This window comes from Lissotriton helveticus, chromosome 11 (assembly GCF_964261635.1).
Source record: "Lissotriton helveticus chromosome 11, aLisHel1.1, whole genome shotgun sequence".
NCBI classification, from domain to species: domain Eukaryota; kingdom Metazoa; phylum Chordata; class Amphibia; order Caudata; family Salamandridae; genus Lissotriton; species Lissotriton helveticus.
The window spans coordinates 62003315-62027505 of NC_136072.1; the positions used below are offsets into that span (position 1 = coordinate 62003315).

Here is a 24191-nt window from a genome sequence, read left to right on the forward strand (position 1 = left end):
AGTTGCGCGCTCCTACTACACTGAAAAAATTACAGTCTTTACTGGGCTTTTTAAATTTTGGGAGGACATACATTCCGGAATATGCCCAGCGTATCAAGCCTTTGTATGCTTTGATACAACCAACTTTTTCTAAATCATGCTGGCTGCCTGAGCACTCAGCCATCTTGCAGTCCTTGCAGGCTGATCTGCTCGCTTCTAAGTTCTTACTGACTCGTGATAACCATACCAACCTGGTGATAAGAATAATACCGGGGACAGTGGGTTTCACGTACCTCACTTTTAATGAACGAGACATAGTACCTATTGCTTACAAGTCACACTTGTACACTTCGGCTGAGATGCGGTTTCCCACTGTGGGAAAAGGTTTTAACAGCTGTGCAGATGGCTATTCTTAAAGAACGGGCTCTGTCACAGGGGAAACGCATGTTGGTTAGTACACCCTGTCCTCATTTGGAGGCAGTCACGAAAGCCAGTGTACCAAATTCAAAAGCTTTGCACCCTCGGTGGATTCAGTGGGCTGCGTCCTTGACGTCCACGGATGTCACGTTTATTTTTGACGCCTCGTTGCGGTCGCAAGAGTACTTGCAGTATGAGTTTGTTCATCCTGCTCCTCTAGCTATGCGGCCTTTGGAGGACTTCCATTGTATCATTTACACTGATGGTTCGGCGCAGGTTGCGCATGGCTCTAAACATGCCTACGTTTCCGCTTGCGCCATTGTGGTCGGTGCTATGTTGAACGATGAGTTTGTTTCCAGGGAAGTGCACACACTGCCACTGGGCGATTGCACCGCACAATTGGCAGAGCTTCGTGCTCTCTTACTAGCGTTGGAGTACGCAGATCCTAGTGTTACTACTCTTATTGTAAGTGATTATTTCTACTATGTCCAGTCTTACAATGAAAACTTGTTCTTTTGGATTCAGAATGACTTTCGTGATTCCAAGGGTAGCACAATAAAACATAAGATGATCTGGGTTCGAGTGGCGGAGCTTAAGGCTACGTTGCCGCTCGTTTTTGTAATTCATACTCTTGGACACCAGCGTGTTGGAGTCCACGCTGTCGGTAACTCGCTTGCTGATGAAGCAGCGAAATCAGCGGTGTCTACTCACTTAGTTGCAGCAGTTACACGGTCCAAAAGTAAGATTGATAGTGACATCTTGGCGGCTGTTGCTGCCACTGAGAAGGGAGGTAAACATTCTACGGGGTTCCCTTCGAAGTACACATACCACTTAAGTCCCGAAAAGGTTCTTTTTGTGAAAATTCCTGATGTTGGTGAACGTTTGATTCCCAACTCGGATCGCAGGGCAGACTTGATTACAGCAGCTCATCAAGGTGTGGCGTCTGCGCATACGGGCGTCTCAGCCACTGTAACTCAATTACAACAACGTTTCTGGTGGCGGGGACTGTACAAACAGACGCGTGATTATGTCCTTCTTTGTGACATTTGTCAGCAGATTAAACCTTCGACTGCTGCGCGTCCGCCACAGACACAGTTGTACATTTCTAATAAACCGCTAGGTTGTGTTTACTTAGATCACTGCGGTCCTTTTTCATCTGATACTGCGTATAAGTACATCTTAGTTGCAGTTGATTCATGCACACGCTTTGTGTGGGTCTGGCCCCATCGCAGCGCTGATTCACGGACTGTCATTAGAGATTTGCGCATCTTTGTAGGGATTTTTGCCTGTGGTACCTTCCATTCGGATCAGGGTCCGGCTTTCGCCTCTAAGGCGTATAAGGATGCCATGAATTCGATGGGGGTCCAAGTCAAGTTTTCGTCTCCCTACAGACCTGAGGGTAATAGTGTAGTGGAGCGAATGAACCGTGATTTAAAGCAATCTTTGACAGCTCGAGTTATAGGCACTGGCAGAAACTGGCTAGCCCACCTCTATGGCGTGCAGCGTGCTCTTAATAATCTCCCTAGAAGGTCTCTGGGTGGGCGGACCCCATACGAAATGCTCTTTGGCATCAAGATGTTCGTCCCTGACCTTGACAGTCTAGACTGCGTGGCTCGCGCCACTACCTTTGACGTAGATGAACATTGTAATGTATTACAGGATCTACAAAAGACCAGAGACAGTCTTGCAAAGGAACATTTGCCCTCCACGTCGGATGTTGCGTTGCAGATCCCGGTAGTCGGCTGGCTACCCCAAGTTGGAGAACTGGTTCGAGAGAAGATCGACAACAAGAAAGAATTTGGTCCTTCCTATCGAGCTCCGGTTCCGGTACTTGGAGTGAAGGGCTCAAGAACAGTCATTTTACCACCACTTCCTGGTCGTAAGGAAAACAGGTTTATCTCAATTGACAATGTCAAGATACACAGAGTGGCCGATTCTTCTTAGCATGACACCGGCTGTTTCCTGTCCTTCCATTGTGAGAAATTCAGTTTTGCCCGCTACTTTTAATCATGAAACTGAAGTGGCAATCGAGTTGCCTGCTATTTCCAGTCCTTTATTAAGTACTTTGCCCGGTACAGACCTTGCTGAAATAGACTATACTTACCCCACTGACTTGTCCATGCCTGACCTGCAAGCCCGTTTGGCCACAGAATCCAGATTTTCTTTTGACACTGTTTCCAATGCCTCGAAGAAACCCTCACGTATTGCAGTTTATGCCAGCTTGTTTAAAAAACATTTTTTAATTCCGCCTTGGACATATATTTGGCTGGTGCTTTTTTCAATTTACCTTTTTATGTCAATTGGGTTTGTGTTTTATTTTTTCCGTCTTATGAATGGACACTATGTCGAAGAAAGAACATGCATTCGACATCTAAATGGAACTTTGGCCCCCCTTTCCTCATCGCATTCTGCACACAGATTGAAAAGAGACTTGACATTTGTTAACATCACTGCTTGGCCTGTCCTTGATGGGATAGTGTGGGATGCCGTTAGGTTTCAAATTCATGGCCCTACCGAGGTTGTTAATGTCCCCAATATGCTTAGGGTTAACATGGGGGATGTTGTGAAACAAAACATTCGTTCTGATGATTGGGATGTTCAGGCAGTAGAGTCTTTGTTTTCTGATTTGAATTACTATGCTGCCTTTGATGCTGAGGATTTGTACTTAGAATCTGCTAATTATGGTGATTTGTTTTGCTTTCAACATTTTGGCAATCACTTCTTACATAAAACAGCATCCAAAAGGAATACTGTAAATTATACACAATGGGAGCATTGCCCAGCTCCTAAACAAGGCAGTTCGAGTACTTTTTAAAAAAAGTACACTTATTTTACTGACTTCAATCAGTCTAATCCCGAGTCCTTTTATTTCAAAATGACACAGAAGCCTATGTTCAAGGTTAGACTTACCGATACCAAATTGTTGTATTCAAAGTTCTTTCTTGATCAGCTGGCTATTGGCGGCTATGAATTATGGAAAGAAACTATTGACTTAAAATCTGTTTGGGGTTCTAAGAGTTGGCAGGTACGAGGCACTGAGGTTTTTCACCGTGCTTGCCTCATCCCGAATCAAATGTTGTTTTTGAATTCCTCTGTTTCCCAAACGACGTGCTTTGGATTGGCTACTTCTAAAAAATTGAATTCTCCAACCATCCCAGAATTAGAAGAATATTCTGGCTGGAGTAATTATACTCAGTTTTCGATTAGGGGCTTGCAATCCCTATTGCTGAATTCTTCCTTTAACATATCCAGTATGGATCCAAAAGGTTGGCTAGTGTGGCACAGAAGTGCGGATAAAGGCCAGCACCATTTTCTGGGTTTATCTGATGGCTTTACACAGGTTAGACCTGATCCACGTTTTGATACTGAGCATTCTGTCACGACTTACTCTGTGGGCAAATTGTGTCAGAATTGGCTGAAACATTCAAAATTGTCTGCAGTTAAATTACATCTTGCAAAGCTGAATGATGATGTACATTTGAATGACTTCATAAAGGGCCCGGCTAGTGGTAGATCAAAAAGATGGATATATGCTGTTTACAATGAAATCTGGAAGACATCACAGATTCAGGCTGCGACACGCCTTAGAGCTATGGATCAAGCCAATCTAGAAAAGATGCTTGCTGTGGTAGATAATAGTATTAACATGCTTTCTTCCCGCATTTACACTTTAGATAATATTGTGTCTTCTGTAGTGGATATTGTGCATGATGAAGTGTCTGTGTTGTACCATGGTCAAAATCAATTACGTTCTATCATGCAATTTGCATGGACCCTTCAAACGTTGAAAGCTGGCAAGGTGCCATGGGCCTACATGAATGTTTCTTCTCTCTTTGCCCCCTTTAATTTGACTAACAAGCAGCGCTTGCTTTCCATGCGAGATGCTTCATTTTCTATGTTACATATTGAGAGATTGGAGTCCTTTCCTTTTTCGGTGGCAGAGGCCAACGCTGCAACGTGGCTTATCCACGGTTTAATAACTTTACCTTTTGCATTGTATACATTTACAAATTGTATGCGATATGTTGCCATAGGTCGCTATGAGCCCTTAGGTAGTGCATTTCTCCATGAAGTCTGGTCCCTTCTTTTCACTTATAGATGTTTGAAAGACGGACAGGAGGTTTATCTGAATGGGGAGGAGTGTACAGAAACACCAGACCATTCGTTAATGTGTAGACACATACAATTACACGGTTCTTGCAACCAGGACAGGCCGAACTTAGCCTGTGTTTTGAAAGGGACTCCTGTACCAGCAATCACCCCGACTTTTACCTTACTGGGGAACGGAAGCTATTTACTTTTGAATAATGAAGATTGTTGCGGGTTGATTAAAGGTGTAGCTTATGTGGTAACCGTAACTGAGCGTGTTGTTTGCTGCAGAAATGTCCTATACCCACCCACACATGAAAATAGGGAGGTTTCCATTTGGCCACGCATCCCAACCTTGAAAGCAGAATTCAGCGGCATGAGCAGAATAAGGGCTTTATTGTCCCAGAAAGAAGTGGCCTTGAGTTCGGCTAGGGAGACTTTCGTTCTTCACATAGCTAACACCCGGACTGAGGTTCAGGCCCTTTTTAATACTGATTTACCGTTGCATTTCAGCGAGATGGTACATTCTATTTTTAACGCGTCCTCCACAACTGGCCTGGCGCATTTTTTTAAATCTGTTAGCAGTGGTCTTGTAACTTCATTTGAAAAAATCTTTGGAGTCATCCTGCTTTCTTCCATTCCATTTTTTCGAGTTTGTTTGGTGGATTCCCGGTTATCCTGGCACTAGCGGCAGCCGTTCTAGTGATTATTTACTTCCTTAAATATGGATGCCCCACATGTGGAAGGAGCAGACCAGCCCCTCCTGGCGCTGTTTCGCAACCGGATGCTTGAATATTATGGCACGCTGCCGCTTGCGATTTTAAGCACGGCATATGGATTATCGTTTCGATTTTCCTACTTCACCTGTGTCCAGCCTGTATTTCACTGCCTAAGCTGTGACTTCGATTGGGCCATTGATTTGTGTCTCTGCGGACCGGTTTCTCCTGAAGTCGACTTTAATCAGCTGATGAGTCCCATCGTTACTCACGAGTTGGTTTGTACTGGCGACAGGATTATGGCCTTAGCAGCGATGCATGGACTAATGGGTCCTTGGAACATTCTTACGGCAGCACAAGATTTCTTGGCACTGAGCTTTCTTGAAAACCCACCGAGTTGTCCTCTGATGGTAATAGAGGCTCCAGTATTGGGAGAACACGTTTGTTCTTTTCCTCTTTTGAATTGGATGGCTGAACTGTTTTCGGATGAAGACGGTGATTTCCTGTTGGAGGCTGTTGCTGCATATTTTGCATATTCGGTCTTGCCTTGATGACCCTTATTGGTTTATGATGATGCCCCAATTTTTTTGCATTTTTTTTCACCTCCCAGTCCTATTGGCTTGAGTGCTGTTAAATTCTGAAATTGACATTCTTTGAATTTTGATTTGATTACTATAGTTTTTTTTATAATTATAAGGTTGTTCATAGTTGTTGAACTCTGCTTTCCTGAAGTTGCCCTTATCTTATCTTATCCGGTCCTCGGATCATGGGGGGGTGTCATATAGCTACTGTATATCTTTAGAAGGCGTTAAGTTAGCATGGGCTCATTACATGTTTAAACGCCATTTTTCCTTTTGCTGCTTCTGCACACGACACATAATTGTTGATTTAGCTTTCAACCTAGTAGTTCGTTGTGGTTTACATGAGAATAATATGTTATTACTCTGATATCAGCTTTGCTTTATAAACTATGTCTGCACAGAGAGTGCTGAAGCTTCAGGAACAACACGATACTGAATTGTTATGAGGTCTGATCTTCGCGCCTTCATAGACATAACATAAGTGCAGCTTCTGCCAATTTTGGGATTTAGGCGGGTTTTATATTGCTTTGCTTGAAGCACACAAACACACTTGATGCTGTTCGCATGGAGAGAGAGCTGGTGTATGCTGATGTGATCTCTTCATTCTAGGATCCTGAGGTATGGGCCCGCCCTAATTAAAGCCCAAAGAGACCTTCTTAGCTATTAATATAATATATGTGTTAGGGAGGGTGAGAAATAAGTGTTGTTAACTCCTATTCATTACAGCATGTTAACATGCTGTCACCATTTGCTTTCTATGGACTAGTAACTATGCTGATAACTTTGCTTCTGATAATATGTTTCCTTGTATTATCTAAGATACTGCGCCTGAGAAGACGGCATTAGTAAATAAATATTTCAAATGTTCACGTGTCCTCATTTACTCCACGTTCTGGTTTGAAATGATTGTATAACGAAAGAGTGCTCATGTGTTCCACGTAACCTGAGGTATTGTAAGCTCATGTTCTGGTTTGTCTAAACATTGGTAGTTTGTTATGACCAATGAGACACTGTAGCTAGCTCGGTAAGGGGTTTGTTGGGTACTAAGGTGAGTTTTGGGTCACCCTAATTCGCTGAGGTTCCAATCCTCTGTGCACAGTTCTGTGGGAGAACAGAAACCCTGCTACAAAGAAAGTAATTACGTGACTGCGCTAGTTTATTGATGCACAAAATAAGGGCTAGGGAGCTGAGGATGATGAAACAGCGGGATTTTATAGTAGGCGAGATAAGATATTGAGAGAGCATTTGTTTTAGCCAGTGGTGTATCTAGATCTTTGCCACCTGTGGCAGGCCCTGTGTTGCTGGTGATTCCTGCATTTGCCGCCCCACGACGGCCACATGTAAGAGCGGGGGGAGCCAGCCGCCACCCCCTTGCTTTGCCACTGGGATTAGCGCATGTATATAGATCATGGATATCAACAAGGGGTGGCCTCAGTTCACTTCAGCTGACCTGCATTTCGTGTGTGTACAGTGGTGTACACAGCGCCGGCTTTAGGGTGGTAGGTGCGGAACACTGCACCAGGCCCCTAGCCAAGGGGTGCCATCTGTGCTCCGAAATCAGCACTGGTCACAATACTCATAAGCCTATACTGTTGTCATCCTTTCAATTTCATGACTTTGTTCGTCTTAAAAACCAGGCACGTTTGTTGCAGTGAATTGAGGCCCTAATTTATGAAAAGTGACGCATCGCTACGAGAAAACAACGATGCGTCACTTTTCATTGCACCGTTCTTGTGACACCAATAATGCGTCATATTTACAGTATGATTCATGATGGCGCAAGGAGTTACAGATACGTCAGTATTTCTGCCGTATCTGTAGGCGCAAAAATTATGTATTGATGGAGTTTGTGACAAAAGTGACGCAACTCCAGCAATGGCTCATTACAAATCGGCAAGACCCATGTTAAATGTGCTTGCGTCAGTCTTACGCCTGCCATGAGGCAGGCGTAGGATAGTGGCGCATTTTCGTCCTAGAAGTGGCGCAGTGAAATCTTATAAATTTGACTGTGTAACTTCTACAATACTTTCTTGCGTCGGAACGCCCCCCCTGCCTACATTATACATGGTGCAGGTATAATGTGGTGCAGGGGTTTACAAAGTGACGCATCTACCTAGATGCGTCTCTTTGTAAATATGGTGCAACATGGTGCATTGTTTACACCGAAGGTGCGTCACAGTAAGTGATGCTCCAGCGGCGCAAAAGTCATGCAAGGGCCCATAAATAAGACCCTGAGTGTTTGCTCATTGGGGAGTGCCAAGGAGGCTAATAAAAACTCTTCCTCGCATCCTTCCTGCTGGTGAGTTTAATTGATTTCGACATCGGCAATGGCACTGAGGCCTCAGCAGCATATAAAGGTCAGATTGGCTGATCAACAGTATTGATCTTTAAAGTAGACAGACACTGAAAGGCCCTCAAAAAAATGAATACAGACCATAATAGATAAAGGTCTATTTAAGTACTGTGTTCTGGCTTTTGCGCAACTATAAGTGCATCTATTTCTGCACTTCAACTACTGCTTTAGTTAAGTAAATTGATGAAGTTAAGTAAATTGATGAAGGAACATAGGGCACTGGGTACGAGTCTTGCTGAAGAACCACAAGCTATTCTCGGTCCTTTATTTATACCATTCAGCGGAGCCCAGTCTCCTGGGTGAGTGTGCCATACAATGTATAGTAGAGGCCGGGGGGCACTATACATCTCTTCCAACCTTTATTGATGTAAAACAACAAATTAAAATAAACAAAAGTATGATGGCATTTAGTAGTCAATCCTTTCTTTCAGCCACTTTGAATGCCACATGCAAAGTCTTGTAGACGTTGACTGGGGGCTGGGTTGGGACGCAGTCCATATCTCCCACTACCTCAATATCTTTTTGGCTTATTGAGCTATTGTCCAAGTTGTTTTCAGAGCCCAATTGTATGCCGATTCAGGACTTATGGCCATCTCTGGATTATTTATTGCAGTCTCACTATACAAGTTGGTCTCTGACCACTCAATCTCTTCAGTTTCTTCTCGCTCACAATGTCCTTCTTGTCTAGGACCTGTCGCTTGACCGGACCTCTGAGATCTGACTTTCTTGAACCATGAAATGTTCCTGGACACAGCCACTTCTCTCTTCGCTGTTATCATGGTTCCCTGTAAATTTACAATTTCCCATTTCTCCTTCTCATAGGGTGTGCAATACTTCCAGCCCGGATGTATGACGTTACAATGCAGGCTATTACAACGCCTGCCTTTACAACGCGGTTTTTACATCGCATACCATTACAACGCATAGTGCTTTTAGGCGCTGGATAGTGATTTATTTAATTTACTATTCCAACTCCAGTCCCCGTGGATAGTAGGGAAGGTGTTGGATAGTAAATTAAATATATTCCCTATCCTAGAGCTCCCCCCAGCGCAATGCGTTGTAATGGTTTGAGTTGTAATGACCGCGTTGTAATGGTAGTGCGTTGTAAAAGTTTTGTTGTAAAGGTTGTTCACCTTCCAGCCCGGGTGATGATCTCTTTGTCACCCACTCTCAAGTGTTGGACCACTGCATCTTGATCTTTGCTAGCCCTTTCTTTTGTGGCTTTCAATTTGTCTTGAGCCACCTGTACATTGATGACATCGGGTTCCCGGCACAAGCTGACTGGCAGCACATCTTGCATTCTGTCTCATGATCAGATCATTAGGGGCACACTAGATGTACTGTGATTAGTCTGCCAATATGCTCTGAGGAGCTGGTATAAACAGAACTCCATGTCTTCACCCAGGCCCCCCCCCCCCAATTTGGAGTGCTCTGTTTAGTGTCCTCATAAAACCCTCGGCTTCACCATTTGCCTGTGCCATTGGGGAGTTATCTTTCTGAGCCTTATGTTCAATTCTTGCAAGTAATCCTAAAATTCCAGTCCATGAAACGGGGGTCAGTTATATGTTTTTAATCTCATCTTGGAGGCTTAACGGTGCAAAGATCTTCTCTAGGGCTGGCCTGACATTAGCAAATGACGTGGACATCACCAACTCCACTGCTGGATACTCTGAATGACTGTCAATGAGTACCATGTTCATTCTTCCACCCGGGAAGCTTCCAAAATCCATGTTGACTAACAACTAGGGTCCCATCACTACTTCATCTGTCGGCACTGGCGCCACTGAGGGATCCTCACTTTTGATGGCACCAGAGTTGCAACCTCTTACTTTTTCATCGACCATCTTGTGCATTCCTAAAAACCATACTTTGTGTCGTAGGCAAGCCTTGGTTTTACCAATCCCTTGACGCCCTGGTGTGCCAATTCCACTGTTCGGGCCCAAAAATTTCTGGGAACTACAATTTTCTGGCCTCTCACCAGTGGACCATCAGCACTCGCACTCAATTCATCGCGTACATTCCACATCTGGGTCATGACGGATTGATCTTCCACTGTCAGCACCTTGATGCCATCCAGAAAGATTCTCCATCCCCGATTCTTGAGGGCCTCCTTCACTTTCTGTATTCTGCTATCTTTCACCGTTGCTCCAAGCATCTCCGTTATTGAGAGAGCTACTAGTCGTGCCACCTCTACAACATCTTTATGAATGCCTCTGTGCCTTAATTCGCTTCTTGATCAAGGATGATGTTTGACCACTCCGGGTGATGGGACAACTAGTCAGCTGGATTGTTTGTGCCAGGCCTGTAAACCACTTCAAATTTATACTGTTGAAGTTGCACTGCCCACTACTCAATCCTCGGCAGTCGATTACGGGCAGTGCTAGCGAACAGAGAAACTATTGGCTTGTGATCCGTCCCCACTATGAATTTCTGTCCACACAAATAGAGATGAAAGTGCCGGTATGCCCATCGTATTGGTAGAGCCTCCCTTTTGATCTGGGTGCAGCACATGTCCTCTTCTGTGAACGCCTGGCTGGTGTATGCAAGGGGCACCCACCTGCCAGCACTTTTCTCCTGTAGCAGTACTGCCCCCAAGCCCACTGGGCTTGCTTCAACCACCAGTTCTGTCTTCTTTTGAGGACTGAAATATGCCATGGTACCATGATACAAGATTGCCTCCTTCACAGCCTTGAACAACTGTGCTGCTTTTCCAGTCCACTCCTTCTGTCTGTCATGCTTGGTTAGAGCCCTTAGTGTTTCTGATAGTCACTAATATCAGAATGAATCATCCACAATAATTAGCCAACACCTAGAAACCTTCAGACCTCAGTTAGATTTCGAGGTACATCAGCCAATTTGATAGCTTCCACTTTCTGGGTATCAACTTGGAGGCCCTTGTTTGAAAAGTGACATCCCAAAAATTCCACAGAGTTAGTGTAAGATAGACACTTTTGACGATGAAGTGTCAGGCCACCTTCCACCAGGCATTGAAGTGCGGCTCTCAACATCACACAATGCTCTTCCAAAGTTTTAGAGAAGATCAAAATGTCGTCACTTACATTGATCACCCCTGCTAAACTTGATAGGGTTTCTCGTATTGCTTCTTGGAACACCATAGAAGCTGAGGAGATCCCAAAGCTGAGCCTGCAATATTGTCACAACCTCAAGTGGATAAAAAATGTTGTGATATATCTACTTGCTTCGTCGAGTAACAGTTGATGATATCCTGCATTCAAGTCAATTTTTTGAGAACCATTGAGCGCCGTTTAAATCTGTTTCGATTTCATCCACTGTGGGTATGATATGTCTCTCACGACTTATTGCTCTATTAGGTAAGCTCATGTCAACACATAGTCTTATAGCCCCAGGTTGCTTCAGCTTTGGAGCAATCACAAGCGGAGATACCCAAGGGGTGCCCTGATACTTTTTCAATGACTCCCAACTGTTCCAGCTTTTTCAACTCTTCCTCCACTCATCACAGAAGGAAGGAGACTTTTCTATGTCGTAATGCCACTGGACGTATGGCTTTGTTAATGTGCAGCTTGACCATTTCTCATTTCAAACATCCTAAGCCATTATAATAAGTCTTGAAAGTCTGCCAAAATAGCCTCAGCATGCAACTGATGAATTTAACTTACAAAGAAAACTAACCCCAAATCCTCAGCAATATGGCACCTTAGAAGAGTCCCTGTATCTCTTTTGGTCTCATGAAACTACTGAGCACTATCTTTCTTCACTCTCAGCTAACCTTTCAATTGTTCCTTGCAGGGAAATTAAACCCTCTCCCCCATATGTGCAAATCTTTGCCTTGGTCGGTACCAGCTTAGGGCATGGTGTCAGCTTCTGAAACTGCATGTCGTCCATCACATTCACCAAAGCCTCTGTATCAATCAAAGCTGATATCCTGACACCTTCAATGGTGATATGGCACAGGGGAGGCGGTCTTTTCCCCTGCTTCCTACACACAACAAGGGAGATTGTGAATATGTCTTCGTCCTCATCATCTACCACACAGCCCCCTTGAGGGCCTTGTGGTCTGACTGAGTGTCGCCATATTCATCATCTTCTGCCATAGCCCGGAGTCTGAGAGTGGGCGGACCCCGTCTACAAAATCCTGAGCCAGTCGTGCTACTAGCGCTATGGCATACTTGTGCAAAATGGTTCAGCTGGCCACACTTGAGATGGGTTCCCCCTGCAACGGGCAACCACTTGACAACTTTGCAGGGCCCCTCAGGACCCACAGGACTTCTCACCTGACTTTGAACCACTTGTCTGGCCGACCGTGACCAGTCCGTGTTGAATGTTTCTACTTTCTCTTTCTTGACTTTGTCATTCTTGGAGATGACACCCCTGCAGCACCTCATGCCAGAGCCACTCCCATATCTTCTGCTCTACTATCCGCTAATTCATGTGACCTTACTAGGATCAGTATTTCATCATGAGATATTCCAGGATGGAGCATTATCAACTTTCTCAAATTCAAGGACCTGCATCCTTGTATAATTTGTGCTTATCCAGCCGGTCAATAGTAGTGCACGTGCTGGCGAGCCTTCTAAGGCGTACGTAGAAAGCATCAACTGATTAATTCTCCTGCTGCCGGACCTGCCTCAACTCAACCTCTCATACTCAGGAATTAATTGTGGGTCAAAGTACCTGTTGAGCACAGCCACCACTGCATCAAAGTCACTGTTGCTCCTAGTATTCGGAAGGTAGTCAAACATGTCATAGAGTTCATCACCACCCATGTGAAGGATCATGGAGCACTTTGCAGCATTATCAGTCACTCGTGTTGCTCAAAAGTAATTGTCCAACCTCCCCAACCACTGTCACTGTCTGCCAATTGACTGAAAGGTGGGATCGCCGCCACTGGTGCATGCACACCGTGTTGATGCATGGGTGGAGCATCCATCTGGCGCGAAGAGCCAGCACTCTCATTGGGTGTTGTCGACATTACTATACTGAGTCCACTGAGTACGCTGGGGGCACCTCCCTCTAGGCTATGCACTCGACTCCACCCCCAGCAATTTGGCCTCTTGCTTCTCTGGCGTCTTGTACTGCTGTTTCACCACTTACACAGGGACACAGGATTGGTGTATTGAAGACCTCTCACCTCTTTTATATGTTCAGCAACTTGCACGCTGATTCCCCACTGCCGGGTTCGAGTATCAGCAACATCGCTCAACATCCTGTGATTCTGGGCAAATCACTTAATCTCCCTGTGCCTAAAAATGAATGTTTCCTTGTGTAAGGGAACTGGTGCTCGTGTAAAGCGCTCTGATACCCGATACCTTCGGGTCAAGTTCGCACTATAGAAAACTCTGTAAAAAAAAAAAAAAGATCACCTGGGTTAAATGTTGAAGGAGGAGTGGAATAAGAATTGAGCAACACCACATGAGATATGGAATCCTGGTTTTAGTCCCTGTATGTGTATAATAAAGAAATGATATACACCCACAACTATCCTCTATAATTGTCAACACATGTCCTCAATATATTGAAGATCATCTTGTGGTCTACAGAGTTCACCGTTGAAAAACCACAAAGTAGTCTCTGATTATCAAGGAAATGCAGCACCTTATCCAAGGTTTTAAAGTTGCCTTTTTCAGTGTTATCACCAGGAATAAACCTTATTGGGGGTGACGTGGCAATTTGTTTTCTGACATAAAGATAAGTTTTCAAAAGAATGGTAACCTGACCACTCGTGAGGTGCTTCACATTTTAAAATAACAAAAGGCAATAGGTAGAATGCCTGCAAAAATGTCATTCATTAGCAATCCCTCAGGGCACATTCTACCCCATAGTCTTTTTTGGCCACTGCACCACTTCTGACATGAAGCAGCTATATGCAAATTAGCTTGCTTTGCTTCAGAATTAAAAGTGAGGCCTAGACTGCCAGCCAAGTCACTTGTGAATGGGAACACAAAGAACCTGAATCAATTTCAGGCTAGTTGAGTTTCTTCAATAACTTGAAGCTTGAGTCACATGACACAGCAAGTATATGACACATTTGGGTGAACTATTTAAGGCAACAAAAAGTGATTAAATGCTTGCAAAAGTGTCCGTCACTTGGAATCACTTTAGCTTCGTTTTGGTCCATTGTTGTTTTGCACAATATGCCACTCTAGATGGGCAGCAAGTGTAATCAGTGCAAATCAGTCTTTGTCAAGCTCCAAAAAAAGTCTGTCCAGAACTGCCAATCCAAGTCACCTCTGAACACAAACACAAGTAACTGCATACTGATTTCATCCTGGTTGGACCACATCAGTGAGGTTTTCTTGAGTCCTGTGCCACAGGAAGCACAGGACCCACCAGGTGCACAACTGTTGCACATAGGGCATCACACTAAACAAATAAAGGTGGTGGGCACAATGGGTATACAATATTCAGCCACTGGCAATCAACTCAGGCTGCATCCCAGTCAATCATTTTCTAACAAATATGCCATTCCAGACAGGCAGCAACCATACGCAAATCAGTCTTGGTCATGTTCTAATAGGAACAGTGAAGCCCGCACTGCCAGGCCACCTGACTGGCGAGGCCATACATACTGTGAAATTATCTGGGCACAGTGGAGTTTTTTTTAGCTATTGATTGGTATTAAATGTGAATGTGCTGGATGTTGCCTTGGGGTTGTATATGAATGGTTGACATTGCTGGGACTTTGATGGCTCACCAGTGATTGCATCACAAATTTCAAGTCTAGTGGTCACTTTGGAATGGGTGCCCAAGACTGGAAGGGATTATAATATAGTTTATTATCATACTGCTGTACTGATTGTTAACCCACTGTTGTTTTGTCAGATCTATGTTGTAAAAAAATGGAAAATGTATAAAACTATTTGGAAAAAAAAGTTACAAATTGATAATATGAACCTTCCTTCGGGAGATCCAAGGAAGCCTTGCAAGTAGCAGTGTTGAAAGGGGAACAGGTAAGTTCAGCTCCTTGTTCTAGGCCTACTGGTAAACGGTGTGTTAGCAGTAGCTTTGTCATTTGTGCCACCTGGATATATATTTGGAATTTGGAAATTATGGTGGGACCTTGCATGTATGTTAAAAAAAAATAAAACGCCTATGATGCAATCAACCTTGTCATTTTATAGGTGCATGCACTGAAATATACCAAAAGTGATGAATGGAACACTAGAATTAATCTCAGTCACTGGTAATTACTCAGGGACGCATCCAGTTCATAGTCATTTTGCACACCATGCCACCTCAGTTTGGACCCAGTTATATGCAAATCCGTCTTGCCTCTGCTCCAATGGGAACAGTTCAGCACAAACTGCTATGCCAGGTCCTCCCTGAACTGCAATACACAAGCAACCTCGGACCAGTATTAGGACATATAGTCAGGGGTAGCCAGGTTTCACTGGCAGAGTGTGCATGGGACTCACATCTGTGCATACCCGTCCCACTTAGGGAGTCACACTGAAGTATACAAAAACGTTATGGATCCCTTTGTCATTTTTTTGTATACTGTCACGCCAAGCATGTAGGCGCCTACACAACGACAAAGCAATTTTTTGGGCTGATTCGGGTTGGATTGGCAAACAGAAGGAAAAATTGTAGTGTGGGTGGGGGGAAACAACACAGAGAGGAGGGGAGTGGGTGGAATCAGGGAGGGCTGGGGAAGCAACAGGATGGCGGGGAGAAGCAGGTGGAGGAAGGAACTGTAATGTCCATCGTGATATAAGCAGACACGGACACAGAGTTGAGGATCACGACCGTCTTTATTGAGCTCCTTCTCCTTTGTGGGCTAACGGCTAACTGCCGTCCCTAGCCCCAGCTCCTCCCTTTCCGCCCGCCCTTGTCCCCACCTCGGGCATATCCTAGTGCCTTACTGCTATGGTCACTGTGGACATCATTACATCTCCCCCCTCTGTAAACAAACACAAGAAAAAACCAAAATCAAACAACACAAAACACAGCAAACGGTTTGCACTCCTTCTTTCTAGTCGTCAATTGTCTCTGCTTATAGTTCTTCAATCAGGCGAGACGGTTTTGTGATGACCCGTCTGGGGCGCGACTGGAGATCAGGACTGTCATGCTCGCGCTCGTCAGTGGTTTCTATCAGTACCTGACTGCGACTGGGTATTGTCTCTGGTTCTCTTTTCTCTACTCTTGGTTCAGTCAGTAGTTCCTTGACATTGGGGCTACACTTCTTAAAGTGCGTCACATTACGGGTAAGTCGTCTTCCGTCGGCCTCGGCAGTGATCATAGTTCCGTTTTGTTGTATCACTTTCAGAGGCACCTCATGATATTGGGAGTCAGTCTTTCGTGTTTGTTCTTGCCGCGCCAGCACCCAGTCTCCTTCATGGATTTGAGTGGGAGCGGCATGTCGCCGTTCATCCGCAAAGTCCTTAATCTTTTCTTTCTTTATCTTATCCATGGCCACCATCTCCTCATGGTCAGAGTCGGGATATTGTTCACTCGCTGCAGGACTCATCATTGGCAGCCTTGTCCGCACTGGCCGTCCTAACATGATGGTGGCAGGACACTTGCCTGTGATGGAGTGGGGTGTGTTTCGGTAAGCTCATAGCACCTCGTTCAGTGCCGTCTGAATGTTCTTCCGGGTGAGTTCCGCTTGCTGAATGGCTCTCTTGATCGTGGTCATGAAGCGTTCGACCATTCCGTTCACCTGAGGCCATAGAGGTGTGATCTTCCGGTGCTTGAAGTTGAGATGTTGAACAAAAATCAGCGAAGTCATGGCTGTTGAATGGAGGCCCGTTGTCTGACTTCACCACTTGAGGAATGCCCCACGCGGCAAAAACCTCTTCTAAGATCGGTATGGTGCTAGACGCTTTCTTGGATGTGCATAGTTGCACGAAGGGGAATCAGGAGTATTCGTCCATGATGACCAGGACATATTGGCCCGACTTGATTGGCCCAAAGAAGTCAATGGCAATGTGTTGCCAGACACCCTCCGGTAGTGGAGACATTTGTAGAGGTGCAGGGGGATCTGGACGGCTCACCAGTTGACATTGTGGGCAGTCTTTCAGTGTTGTTTCCACCATCAGGTCCAGTGTTGGAAACCAGACTCTCTCACGGAGTGCTCTTTTTGTGGCTACAATGCCCCTGTGTCCTTCGTGCGCTAGGTTTATGACCCCTTGTCTCAGCTGTCGTGGGACCACAATTCGGGTGTCTCTTAGGATGAGACCATTTGTCGCTATTGACAGTTCATCGTAGACATGTTTGAATGCTGCCATTTCTTGGCCATTGTGTTCACTGCTTTGGGAGTGTCGCCAGTTGTTGGTTTGGATCCGACGTTTCACTTCTTGTAGGGTGACATCAGCATGTGTCGCTTCACATATGGCTTCCAGCGGAACAGCCGGAGGTCTAGCTTGGTCGACTATGAAGTGAATGTACTCGTCTGCGATTGATTGTTCTGATTTGCTGGATCTGGTGGGGTGTCGGGACATGCAATCTGCGGGGTTTGCAGCTATTCCAGGCTTGTGTATGATGGTGTATGTGTATTCTTGTAGCCTGAGGCCCCACCGCTCGATCCGTGGTGGCATTTTTGCTCAAGGGTTTACAAAAATTGTGGTTAGGGTCTGATGGTCCGTAACTAGGGTGAAGTGTTTTCCAAAGATGAATATGTGGAAGTGTTCACATGCCCATACCACAGCCAGGGTCCTTTTCTGGCTGGGAGTATGCTTTCTTCATGTCTGTTAGACTCCTGCTGGCGTATGCTACAATGTGTCGCTGGTCTTCTTCTGTGTCGTATTGTGCTAGGATGGCTCCTAGTCCTACGGGGCTGGCATCTACTGTTATTTCAGTTTTCTTTTTTGGATTGAAGTAGGCCAAGTTTTTGGCCGACTCCACAGCTTTCTTGATCTCTCTGAACGCCTCTTCACATTGGGTGGACCACTGAAATGGCTGTCCTTGTTTAGTGAGCATTCTCACGGGGTGACTTATTGTGGCATAGTCTGGTATATATCTGGTCCAGTAGCTGGCCATGCCTAGGAACGATTGTACGTCGCCAACGTCATCTGGGCTCGGTGTGTCATTTAGCGCTGCTACCTTTTCCGGGTCTGGTTTCATACTATGTCCAGAGAATATGTGTCCAAAGAACTTCAGCGTTGGCTTGTGGAATTCGCACTTGTCCTTGTTGAGTGTGAGGGTTGCTTCCATTAGTGCATGACAGACACGATCTAGCGCCCTGTCATGCTCTTGGGTGGTCGCTCATATACTAAGATGTCATCACTGTAGTTTAGTACATGAGGGATATGATGAATTGTTCTCCTGATTGTTTCTTGGAATATTTCTGCTGCCGAGGACACCCCAAAACGTAATCTTTTATATCTGAACAGGCCTAGATGTGTCGAGAATGACGTGATATATCTTGACCGCTCATGCAGTACTAGTTGGTGATATCCTTTGTTGAGGTTGTTTCGAAAATGTCTTGGCTCCGTTGAGTGACGTGATCATGTCACCGATGTGGGGGCCTGGATGTCTCTCTCTCTCTATTGCCGTGTTGAGCGCTCTCATGTCCACACATAGACGTACTCGGCTGACTTCTCCCTTCTTTGGGACTACCACAACCGGGGAGACCCATGGTGTAGGTCCATCCGTTCTCTCTATGATATCGGCCTCTAGTAGTTCTTGCAGCTCCTTCTCCATGGCTTCTTGCAGGTGAAATGATATTTTCCGATGGTGTTGTGCCACTGGGGATATTTGTTCATTGATATGAAGTCGTATTTGACAGTTTTTCATTTTTCCAAGGCCTTGGAAAAGCTTGGGGAACTTTTGGATGATGTCTGGTTCGTCGTCCACCTTGTATAATAGGTTGATCAATTTTAGTCGTTCTGCCGTGGGCAAGCTTAGGAGGCAGTCTGCCTCAGGTCCCTCGATTACATGAATGTACGCTTGTATCGTGTGATCTTGGTATGACAGATCAGTTGCAAACTTCCCAAGACACAGTAGTGGTTTCTTAGACATCCATGTATGTACTTGCACGTGGGCGTTGACTGGTTTGGGAGGCGGCCTCATTCTTCGATAGTATGCCACAGGTAGGTAGTTTAGCAACGCCCAGCTGTCTAGCACGAACTTGGTAGGATGCAACCGAATTTGGATGTCTAGCCGGGGTATTCCTTCATCCGATCCGGATCCACCACAAAGTAGATATACTCATTTCGGTCTTGTGTGATAGGTGAGAGGGATCTGGATTCTCTGGATGATGACCGTCGAGATTGATATGTCTGGCAAGAGTGACAGCTGGATTGCGACAACCCCGTGGATGAGTCTCGTCTATCTTGGACTGCTCTGACATGGTGACGACTGCCCGAGGGATGATGTTGTCGGGGCTGCCCCCGTTGATCACTCTTGTGCAATGTCCCGCTCATGCTTTCAAAGTGATTCTCTCTACCACACTTCCGGCATTGTTGTCCTAGTGCTGGGCATGCGTCTGCATGCAGGAAGTCATAGCCGCATCGGTAGCATTTCATTTGTCTGTCTGATTGTCTCTTGGTGTGGTTTGTGCTTTTGTGTCCATTACTTGACTGGTGGTATTGTTTCTTTAATCTGAAGGAGCGCACTTCAGGCGGGGACCTTCCATGTGCTTGTCGAGATTGCACCCTGAATGCTTGTTCCCGTCTCTCACTTCTCCCGGCTTCCATTTTCTTCGCATGTTCATCGGCTTGCTCATCTACTCTCGTCATTTCTTCTATCTCATCCAGCGAGTAACTTTTCTTGAGCAGTTTGCGTCTCAGCGGTTCTGAGAGACAACCTTCTATAATCCGTAGTCTAAGGGCGTCGTCAGTGGAGAACTTGTCAAAGTCACAATATTTCGCTAAACGTCTCAGGCGTGTGACGAATACACTCATTTGTTCACCTTTCTCTTGGGCGGCCAGGTTGAAGATGTACCGCTCATAGTCAAGGTTCCTTTTGTGTAGGAACTTGCAATTTAGTGCTTCACAGACTTGTTCGTAGGACCCAGTAGATTCAGTAGGTAGTTCTTTTATGACTTGTCCAACTTCTTTGCCGATCAGGTTCTTGAGTGCAAGCAGTTTTTCTTCGGCATCTGATACTTTCGACCCTTTCATGAAGTCCTCGAAATCTTCTATCCATTCTTGCCATCGCATGCCCATACCCCCGCCCTATTCAAGAGCGAGGGGCGAGGGGCAGCACAGGAATGAAGCCCCCAGCATACTTATGGGAGCTGGGTCCCCCATTGTGCTCTTCTTCAGTTCTTGAATGCTCTTACCGACTCTTTCTTGTTATTCGTTGCACTGACCAGTGCTTGTTTACTGTGTTTGTTGCACTCGCCAGTGCTTGTTTGTTGTCTTTGTTGCACTCACCAGTGCTTGTTTACTATGTTTGTTGCACTCGCCAGTGCTTGTTTACTATCTTCGTTGCACTCGCCAGTGCTTGGTTGTTGTCTTTGTTGCACTCGCCAGTGCTTGTTTACTTTGTTCGTTGCACTTGCCAGTGCTTGTTTGTTGTCTTCGTTAAACTCGCCAGTCCTTGTTTTCTTTGTTCGATGCACTTGCCAGTGCTTGTTTGTTGTCTTCGTTGCACTCGCCAGTGCTTGTTTACTATGTTCGTTGCACTCGCCAGTGCTTGTTTACTATGTTTGTTGCACTCGCCGGTGCTTGTTTGCAGTTCCAGTTCTTTGCCTGACCTCAGAATGGACGCCAAGGATCCCTCGCAGGGGATTGGGCAATCTTGCCTGACCTCAAAATGGCCGCCGCGAGATTCTCGTGTGCAACAAGATTTGGCCTTTCTCTTTATGGGAGACACAGCATTCTTCACCGCTTGCCGTCACTCACGGATTTCACGCTGGCAGACACAGCTAGCGCTCCAGGTGAGGCGATTTCTTGCTTCTTTTCCTTTTCTGTCGTCTTTGCCGCCGGGGTGGGCTCCCGGTAGGCACTCGAATTTCACCTCCAGCCACACACGCAGCGCAAGCCTGGTTTCTTTTAGTTTCCGCCGGGGTGGGCTCCCGGTGGGCTGTTTAGTGGACACGCTCCAGCCCCACACGCGGGGCGAGCTCCGGTTCTTTCGCCGCCGGGGTGAGCTCCCGGTAGGCAGCAGGTCAACACGCTTCAGCCCTCCAAACACGCGGGCGAGGTCCGGGCGAGCCACGCGGTGGACGTGTTACCGAGTTAGCCATCCACTGCGCACAGGTGCCAGTTCGAATACCCTCGTCGCCAGATGTAATGTACGTCGTGATATAAGCAGACACGCTCACACAGAGTTGAGGATCACGACCGTCTTTATTGAGCTCCTTCTCCTTCGTGGGCTAACGGCTAACTGCCGTCCCTAGCCCCAGCTCCTCCCTTTCCGCCCGCCCTTGTCCCCACCTCGGGCATGTCCTAGTGCCTTACTGCTGTGGTCACTGTGGACATCATTACATCAACATAGGAAGCAAGAGGGGGGAAAGAAGGTTGAGGCTTTTGTGGAGGGAAACCAGAAAGAGAGAGGGGATCATGGATGGGGGACAAAGGAAGAAGAGAGAAAGCAACATGGAGCTGGAGTGGGAGAAGCATATGGGCAAAAAGCAACACCAAGGAGGATCAGCATTGAAGGGCATCATTGACGAAGGAGGTGGAATGCACACAAGTAGCGAAAGAGCGTCAAGAGTAAACATGGCAGAAAGGGGATGTACATGAGAGAGACTGCTAGAAAACACACATACTTTCGTAGAGTGCTTAAACAAAATGTAAAGTGCAGCGCCTAAAACTAGAGTAGTGGAAGGTTGCAAGTAATGCAACCTTGCTCCAGGGCAGTGACAAACATAAGAGGAATCAAAACCCACACACTCTACTGCATTAGAAGCAAGCAAATGAGAGTGAGAATGAAGGGAAACATCCTTTACAACGAAACTTTTACCACGCAGTGCTGTTACAACGCAAGTATTACAACGAACACCTTTACAACGCATTACACTGGGGGGCGCTCTAGGATAGGGAATAGTTTTAATTTACTATCCAACACCTTCCCTAGTGTCCACGGGGACTGGAGTTGGAATAGTAAATTAAACTATTCACTATCCAGCACCCCCAAGTGTAATGCGTTGTAAAGGTTTGCGTTGTAATACTTGCGTTGTAACAGCATGCGTGGTAAATGCATGCGTTGTAACGTCATACATCCGAGAATGAAACCAACCAATGGCACACAATAAGTGGGCGTTAAGCCCAATGTAAGCTAGCAATAGTCTTGCAATAGATGTGCATGCCCAGGCTAGTAGGAGAGACCTAAAATGACATCTCTTCAGTCCTCATTTCAAGCACAGATTTCATTAGTTCATGTTGCCTGAGGCTACACGGAGATACCAATGACTGATGTATATTTTACACTGGATGCATTTCACCCATAATCCAAATTAATGGTGACTTCTCTCTCTTTCTCTTTCTCTCTCTCCCTCTCTCTCTCCCAGGGCATCGGGTGTGTTTTGGCGAACAGATGGCCAGGGTCGAGCTTTTCATCTTCTTCTCCAGCCTGCTTCGGGCTTTCAACTTCAGGCCACCTGAGGGAGTAAAGAAAATCAGGGAGGACTATATTCTTGCAGGAACCCTACAGCCTCATCCGTACAAGGTCTGCGCTATTCCGCGTTAAGGCCCAGAGAGCCACCTGCCGTGTACTATGTAGGAGCCACCTGTAATTTCAACACCAGGATGGAATGGCAGCAGTGATGTTAAGGATGTGACATCATGTAGATGGATTAAGCCTGCTGTGTCATCATAACCGACTCTGTATATGCCAGTTTATAGCACTAAACATCTGTCTTCATCACCTCTAGTACTCCAATGACTTCTATGATCCAGAAACTGGCAAGAGCTCGCCAACCCAACTTCTACCACAGAGAGGAGGGCAGGAGCAGGTGACACTTGCAAAGAGAGACCCAAAGTGTTGGAAAAACTCAAGGAGGCTGACAGGGTACTAGGCATCGATTATTAAACAGCGAATGGCAGCTCAGCGTGTGGTGATGTCACCTCAAAGGTCGTTGTTACATAAGTAGACTTATATAGTGAAAAAAAGAGACCAAAACTTAAATAACTGATTCAGAAAAGATAATTCCAATCCCTGTAATGTAATATGGGAGTTATGAGCAGAAAGCGATGCTGTAATTCAAGCCCTGCAGAAGAACTTTATTATATACTTTTTCAATGCACCTTCTGTGAAAAAGACAGAAATAAACTTTTGAGTCCTTTAAATAAATCCTTCTAGTTTAAAACCTAAAAAGATACATCTTGCTCGTATTTCCAGATGTAATTTGTCAGTAGCTCTGTTTTTTTCTTGCAGGTTCACCAGATCCGGCCAGGATTCTGAAAATCTACTCTATGCATGATATATGGGATAAAGTACCCCGTGCTGTACAGTATAAGTATATTGCAAGTACCGAGGAGTTCCATGTTCATACAGAGTAACGAGGGCAAAGTATGAGTGCTTCATAAGTCCATGGAACTGCGAGGTGACTTGTAATATCCTTTAATGAATGGCAGAGTATTTTATTCTTTATAATACACAGTCACACCCGCACCTTTCCCACAACCTGCTTAAATCTTTTGTGTCTAGTTCATGTTCATTGTAGATATGAAGTATAAAAACAAAATCTATACTACTAAACAAAAAGCAGTTACTATTATTTTCCAAAAGATATAAGAATCTCTTTCAGACCAAAATAAAAAATCTGTGTTGAAACATGCAGACTTTCTACTTTTTCTGTGATGATGTAGTGTGGAAAAAATAAACATGTTGCCAGAAATATCTCCTATCTGCTGAATCTTTTCATTTTGGCAAAACATATCAGAAGAAGAAGGAAAATATAGTTCCATTTTCCTTGTTTGAACCATAGCAGTAATTATGCACCATGACCTGCCTTACGCCCTGTCTACTTGCAGCAGACCTTGTGATGTCAGAACTCAACAGTAATAGATTATTACAGTCGTGGGGCTAGGTAAATTATTTATTACAGGACACTAGATGCATCACAATTTACCTGGAATAAGGAAATTAGAGACTGGTTTTCATACAGGGATTGTAGGCTCCCATATAGTCACCTGTATCCAGGCGCTGGCAGGGTCCACTTGATTAGCTGAACAGCCAGATCTTCAG

The 24191-nt window shown here is 45.4% G+C and overlaps 1 protein-coding gene across 1 annotated transcript in view; it reads left to right on the forward strand.

Annotated features, from left to right (window-relative positions):
* Window positions 1-23843, forward strand: part of LOC144792882 (cytochrome P450 2J2-like) — a 114372-nt gene extending 90529 nt beyond the window's left edge. Inside the window, exon 9 of the mRNA XM_078668088.1 lies at window positions 22513-23843. Within this exon, the coding sequence (XP_078524214.1) occupies window positions 22513-22691 (179 nt within the window). The 3' untranslated portion in view covers window positions 22692-23843. The remainder of the gene's footprint in view (window positions 1-22512) is intronic.
* The last annotated feature ends 348 nt before the right edge of the window (window positions 23844-24191 follow it).